At 34.1% G+C, this 7,445-nt stretch overlaps 1 protein-coding gene across 1 annotated transcript; it reads left to right on the top strand.

Moving 5' to 3' along the window:
• Positions 1–1,246: 1,246 nt before the first annotated feature.
• On the top strand, positions 1,247–2,965 carry LOC137831447 (zinc finger CCCH domain-containing protein 2). Its single transcript, XM_068639129.2, has one exon. It carries the CDS (start codon positions 1,589–1,591, stop codon positions 2,675–2,677), a length of 1,089 nt encoding a protein of 362 aa, XP_068495230.1. The 5' UTR covers positions 1,247–1,588; the 3' UTR covers positions 2,678–2,965.
• The last annotated feature ends 4,480 nt before the right edge of the window (positions 2,966–7,445 follow it).

The raw sequence follows: 7,445 nt of genomic DNA, 5'->3' as shown, positions 1-7,445 counted from the left end.
GATTCATTTCTTCGATGGGCCTAAATATTCTATTTCAATGGAATCAATGGGCTCAAAAAATAATGCAAACCAAGAAAAAAAAAACAGTGCATGGAATTTATTGTAAAAATTAACTCTATTCAGCTACACTTAATTCATCTATTTTCATTTAATCATTGTATTAAAATATTTAAAAATGGACTTTTTCAAAAGAATTTTTCAAAGACTAATGATTTGTCTTTTATGGCAATGAATTAACACTGTTAACCCAGTCAACAATTACATACAATTTTTTTTTCTATTTTTGGAAAAAAGTCAGCAGCTCCTAAATATTTTAATTATACCCTTTTCAGGCTATAACTTGATAAATTTTGTAAATTACACATTTAACCACTATTATGTATGAAAATGTTACACCTAAGTTTAATTAATTGGGATTGAATTCATATAGCTAAAATATTTATTGTTTTATAACTATTGTTTTAATAAATAAATAGTATATACACGAATATTTTAAAAACTTAATTGCAATTTTGATACTTATATTTTATAAAATCTGTAATTTTGATAAATAATTTTCATACTACTTTCATACTACTTTTACGCAATTATTCATACTTTTGTTCAATTTTAAGTTCGGTTATTCATATTTTTCTATTATTTCGGATATAACGTGTAAAATTGGGAAACGTATGGTACTGTGAAGTAAGAGAGGGAGAAATTTGTTGTTTGATATACTTTGATAATAATTTAATGTATTTTTAAAACTGAAAAATTGAATAACATTATGGATAATTAGAAATTAAAGGGCTAAAATTACGTAAGAATTGAACTAAAATTATGAATAGTTAAAAAAGTTTCATTTATTATTTGCTAATTGTAACGATTAGATTTAATAAATTACAGCATACAATATTTTTAGTGACAATACCGGAATTAAATATTGAAATCTTTTTATATTATTATGATTGTATGAACATATATTGACTTGAATATAATGATTAATGAAAAGCCAACTCTCTTAAAATTTGTAATAAATTGATTGTACAGAAAATTATGATCTTTCCTAAATATTAAATACTTTGATTTCTTTGTCTCAGACTGACATAAATAACCATCTTAATAATATTACTATTTGTTTGAAAATGGCAAGAAAGGAAAAGAAACCCTAGACATATCATTAATGATTTTGTCTGGGGACAGTAACATAGTGAAATGAAACTTGTTTAGGGTTTGAATCAAAACTAAAGTAATTCTCTCTGGGCAGGCTCAGCACATGATCTAGAACTTTCTTCAAGCTTCCACGTGTGATGATGCCACTTCATCAAACCAGCTCTGTAACATAGTTACACATAACCCAAACACATGACTGCAACGAATTGTGACACTGCCACGTACCCTCTTTTGCATGGTTACACCAAATGCTATGCAGCCACGCCCATTCTCACCACCTATATCTATCACCTTCACTCTCTTTCTCTCTTTCTCTCTCTGTGATGAACACCTCAACCACCCTATATAACTCACCCTTATTCCTCTAACAATATCCATTCTCCACACACTTTTTTGTATTGTTATTGCTTCACTCTTTCCTTCACTACACCAAAATATGAGCACCATTTGTTCAGAACACAAGTTCCAACTTCAACCCTCTCACCAACTTCTCTCCCTCAAGAAATCCCTAAGGGAAATTGACATCCCGCCAAGGAAGCTCCTCATGCGCCGCGCCGCCGCCGACATGTTTTCCGACGACACCCTCCTCCACAAATACCTCCCCAACACCAAATCCATGGACTCCGACGACTCTGATGATGTCGGAGACCCTTATGCCTCCGACGAATTCCGCATGTTCGAGTTCAAGGTTCGTCGGTGCACTCGCAGCCGGAGCCATGACTGGACAGACTGTCCTTTTGCACACCCCGGCGAGAAGGCTCGCCGCCGTGACCCTCGTCGGTTTCATTACTCTGGGACGGTGTGTCCAGAGTATCGGCGCGGGCAGTGTAGCAGCGGCGATGCGTGTGAGTTCTCTCATGGGGTGTTTGAGTGCTGGTTGCACCCTTCTAGGTATAGAACTGAGGCTTGCAAGGATGGGAAGAATTGCAAGCGAAAAGTTTGCTTTTTCGCTCACACCCCTCGCCAACTCAGGGTTTTGCCTCCCCAAGACAGTATCAAGAAGAAAAAGTGCACCAATATGAGTCCTCATAATCATAATCATAATAATAATAATAGTAACCATTGCTGTTTGTTTTGTCATTGCTCATCTACTTGTTCACCAACTTCTACCCTGTTTGGCATGTCTCATTTTTCTCCTCCTTTATCACCTTCTTCCTCTTCCTCTTCCCCTTCTAGGTTTGAGCCTAGCCACCGTCATGGTGTTGTGAGCTACAAGGATGTGTTCTCCGAGCTTATGTGCTCCATGGAGGGTTTGAATTTTGGCGAGACTTCATATGTGTCTGCTTCAAAGCCTCACAGTCTGTCTTGGCTTGATGTCTCTGAGGATAACAAACAGTTCAATATTCATTCACCAACCATAGCTACTTGTGGAAGCTTTTCCAATAATGAGAATAGAAGATTTTTGAGGGAAGGAAGTAGAAGCTTTTCCATTAATGGGAATGGAAGGTTTTCGAGGGAAGAAAGTGGGGTTGTTGATGATGTCATAGCCCCAGATCTGGCGTGGGTTAATGACTTGCTGATGTAGGTTATTATTAATACGTGTTGAAGATGATGACAAAAAGATGCATGGTGGGATCTGTGACGAGGATTTACCAAGTGTAAATACATGTCGGAGCAAGCAACATATCCTTGGCTTCTATTGTTATTATTGTTTCGAGTACTTTCATTGCTTTCTGAATTTTGTTCAATGTTGTCAAAATTAATTATGTAATTTTTGTGTCCATTATAATTAGATTTGATCTTTTGTTCCGAGGATTATGTAGAGAAAGAAAGGGAAACTGATTCATGGAATGCAATGTTGAACTTTTCTTTCTGTTTTGGATTTTTCGTTGGCTTAACTATCTTATCACCACTGTAGTAAGTAAATACGTGCCTTAATCTCATTCTCTGCCATATGGAATCATCATTTAGATTTTTTGTTGTTCTGTTCTGTTGTGTTGGCCATTGGTGTCAAAGCAAATTCAGCAGATGCTTACACATGTCAACCATGCAGTGCTTATCGTGACGAAATTTAAGATGATATATTCTCTCAAAATTTATTGTATGCGGTGCTCTATTAATTTGCTTGATTCTGGGGTAAATAGAAAATTGTTCATCCAGATAAAGATTTTTTCGTGAATCACGAGGAGGCACTCCAATTAATGTTAGGGGAAATCATATTCATAAAAAAAAGTGTGTTTGCTTTTTCTCTCTCCTTACATTTTCACTTTATATTTTTTTCTTAGCAGCATTCTTCTTCTTTGTCCTTCACTTACATTGCTTAGTTTACATGTCTTTTTCTCTTTTATGTTATTTTTTTTTTCTCTAAGTCAGAATACACCTCTTATTACGTAGAAAGTGTAACTGACTGAGAATTTAGCTTAGAATTTGAAGTAAAATTCGATAAAAGTTTTCACTTTGAAAATATAGTTCATATATCTTATTTTGAGTCACTTTTTATATTTTAAAAGAAAAATATCAAAATGCAGTGGATACTTGTCTTCTTCGTAAACATCATCTAATAAAACTGGAGCCATACTTGTATATGACGATGAAAACAATAGAGTAATTCTAAAGGAATACGTAAGTATTTTTGTTGCAAATTCCTCCCTATAGAGATGTGCTTTGTTTCTTTCAATGTAGTGCGTTCTGAGTTGGAGATCTTCATTGTTGTGATAAAGTGAGGAGGGAACTTTGCGTGAGACATTATCATAGGTTTCCTTAGATGGTTCTATTTGTTCTATTTTAGGTTACATTATCTAATTAATTGGGTTTCACTCATTGTTCAAATCCAGCATTATCTCTTCTTCTTTCATGCAGCATCCGAATTAGTCTTTTTGTTAATAGCAATTCATAAGTCATTTTCACTAACATTAAGTTTATACTATTTTTAAATTATTGAACGAGGAAACCACACAACCCATCACACTTAACTAAATACTTACATTTTTCCAAATTTTAAGAAAGTGCAAGAAAATGAGTAGATACATTGTAGGAGCGTTTAAAGAAGTATTTTTTTTATAACCGTTTGCAATTAAAGATAACTGCTTGCTTCCTAAGTTTTAAGTCACAAGAAAAAATAGTTTTACTTTTTATGATAGTGGGGTCTAGGTGTTCATGCTTTCATCAATAATATATAGATTCAATTAATCTATTATTCCATTTCAATTTGTATTCAAAGAAAGTTGAAGATGTATCTAAAAGAAAATCAGGAAATAAAAATTAATTTTAGATAAAAAAAAATAATTAGTTGTTATAAAAATAATTAGTTGTTATAGTGACTAAATTGGATATCATTTTATAAATTAAATAAACTTTTGTGGTTTCTAAATTAGTTTTTATTATTGTTAAATGGTTTCTAAATTGATATCTAATTAGCTACTTAGATTTTTGCTACTAAATTTAGAATCTAAATAATTAGTAGTTAAAATATTGGTAGTTAATTAGATACCAATTTAGAAACTATTTAACAATAATATAAACTAATTTAGAAACCAAAAAAAATGTCCAGACTCTAAAATGGTCTCTAATTTAGTCACAATAGCAACTAATTATTTTTTATCTCTAAAATTGGTTTTTATTTCATGATTTTCTTGTAATGTATCCAAGTGATCTTCATCATATATGTTGGTGATGAGATATGACCTTATATTAACTAGAGAAAAATGTTATTTTTTACAACTAAAAAATGTAAATGTTATTTTAATAATTATACACTAAAAAATATTTAAGTATGGGGTGAATAAGCCTTAAGTTAATAAGCAGAAGGAATTCTTTAGGTGAAGGGTCATAAAAAGGGTATGGTCGGTTGAGAAGTAGGGGAATAACCACTAGTGCAAAAAGAAGAAAAGGGTACTCTTTATTTAGTGCGGCTTTTCTGTTGTCCGCTTTCGTAAAAAATGCGATGGCATTTTTGAAATTATTTTGATTTACGAATGCGGCTATTTGTATAGTCGTACTTGTAAATCAAATACGAATGCGGTTATTTGTATAGCCGCACTTGTAAATCAAAACGTTTGATTTACGAATGCGGCTATTTGTATAGCCACACTTGTAAATTAAAGCGTTTTGATTTACGAATGCGGTTTTACCTTTAGCCGCATTCGTAAATTCTTTTTTACCCTAAATTTTGAAGCGCGCCACACACATTTTCATACTTTCTTTCTCGTCTTTGCTTTCGTTTCGCGTTTGCACTCTTAGTTCATCTCCTTCTGCTACATCTGCATTCCATTTGTGTCAATGTAAGTTTCTTGAGCTCTCTTTCTTCCTCTTCATCTCGAAACATTATTTCATTGGCTGGCATTCGTTGCTCCGTCGTTTCTTCCCTATCCGCTGTCGCCGTTGCTGGCGCTCCCGTGCCACTCTTCATGTATAAATTTTTTCGTTTTTTTTACATTGTTTGGTTCCTTGCATTGGTCAATACTCTTTCATTGCCTTCGTGGGTTTTTGGTTTGCTTCGTCGTTGTTTCCCTGTCCACTGCCACTTCCACTACCGTTGTCGTTGTTGGCGCTCCCGTGCCACTGTTCATCAACGTTGCCTTCACACAAGATTGGCGGTGTTTTAAATTTTTTGATTTTTTTTTTAAATTTTTTTGGCATATACAAGTGCGGCTATAAGAAATAACCGCACTTATAAATAGTATTTACAAGTACGACTATATAGCCTCACTCTTATCTCTTCGATTTACAAGTGTGTGCTAATCAAATGCAACTATATAGCCACCCTTATAAATTTAAAATAGTCGCACTCGTTTTGCCTTTCTGTATCAGTGAACTTTGAAGTTAAGATCTCTTGGATGCTCGTGGAGGGGAAGAGTATCAGGTTTTGGGAGGATTCTTGTTGTGAAGGCGGTGTTCTAAAAGCAAGGTTCCCAAGATTCTATTCAACTTCTGTGTCTAGCCAAGCAACTTTACACCAACTAGGGTCTTGGGACGAACAAGTATGGAGATGGGAGTTGGTGTGAATGAGAGATTTGTTTGAGTGGGAAATGGAGGATCTTAACTGATAATGCATCAGATTGAGGACAAGTCCTTAGTCAAGGATTTTGAGGACCAATGGGTATGGAAGGAAGAAGCTTTGATGGTGTTTATGGTTAGCTCTACGTATAAGTCCCTTAGAAATGTTATGAGTAGGGAAACCTGACCCTTGTTCAGTATGTTATGGAGTTTTAAAGCATGACCATCAGCGCAAGTTGTAGCATGGCAGGAGTTACATAATAAAATGGCAACTAGGGACAACATGGAGAGGAGAGGTGTGGTGTTGGAGAACAGTGTTATGTGCGGTGGTGAGGAGGGACGATTAACCATGTCTTCTTTAGTTGTGAAATAGCTTGACTAGTTTTGGAGTTTGTGCTGCCAGTGGATTGGGGAGGTGTCTGTTTACCAATAAAACCTACTTCCTAGCTTTCAATCCAAACCATTACATACCACTAGAATTAACATATTAAAACCAACAACAACTTTGCATCTACTATTGTGCCATAATCCTTACACAACAACTTTGTTGAGCAAACCTGGTAGTCTTTTACAGGTTTTGTATAAGAGTTGGAACACCCCTTAAGTACTCATTCTAATTAAATTCATTCTTTGCTAATAAAAGAACAATAAAAGATACAAGGTGAAAAGTGTTTCATCTCTTCTATATTTCAGCAAAAAAAATATTTCTCTTTTCAATTATAATATGGTACAGAATTATTAACATATTGTTGGAGATCCCACATCGACTAGAGATTAGGAAATTGCATGGTATATAAGTGGGTGCAAATCTCACCTCATAAGCCGGTTTTATGAGCTTGAGTTAGGCTTAAAGTTCACTTGTTAATATAATATCAGAGCCGGTGTGAGAGGGTGTGTTGGAGATCTCACATCGACTAGAGATTAGAAAATTTCATAGTATATAAGTGGGTGCAAATCTCACCTCATAAGCCGGTTTTATGAGCTTGATTTAGGCTTAAAGTTCACTTCTTAATACATATCAACACTTTTAACTAATTATATAACTAAATTAAAGTATAAAAAGAGAAGTAATCTTCGTTTTTCAAACACAACATACAATTGAATCATATCTAAACCTAAAATATAATAGTTGCTAAGTAGGGTTTAACCACTAATGTGGGTTTAATTTCATGAGCTGTTAAATTGCGATAAGACTATAGTTAAGAAGTATTTTGAATTGGGAAGTGAAATTTAGATAAAACAGAAAGTTGGTGTTGATAAATCCATTGGAAGTGGGTATGAATTGAATGAATATCCAATTTCAGAAGTACTTAACTAAGTTTAGATACAAAAGGGGTGGGGCAATTAACATAGATTGG

Source organism: Phaseolus vulgaris, chromosome 11, assembly GCF_051622355.1.
Source record: "Phaseolus vulgaris cultivar YP4 chromosome 11, ASM5162235v1, whole genome shotgun sequence".
Taxonomy (NCBI): Eukaryota; Viridiplantae; Streptophyta; class Magnoliopsida; order Fabales; family Fabaceae; genus Phaseolus; species Phaseolus vulgaris.
This window is presented reverse-complemented; position numbering and strand designations above follow the sequence as displayed.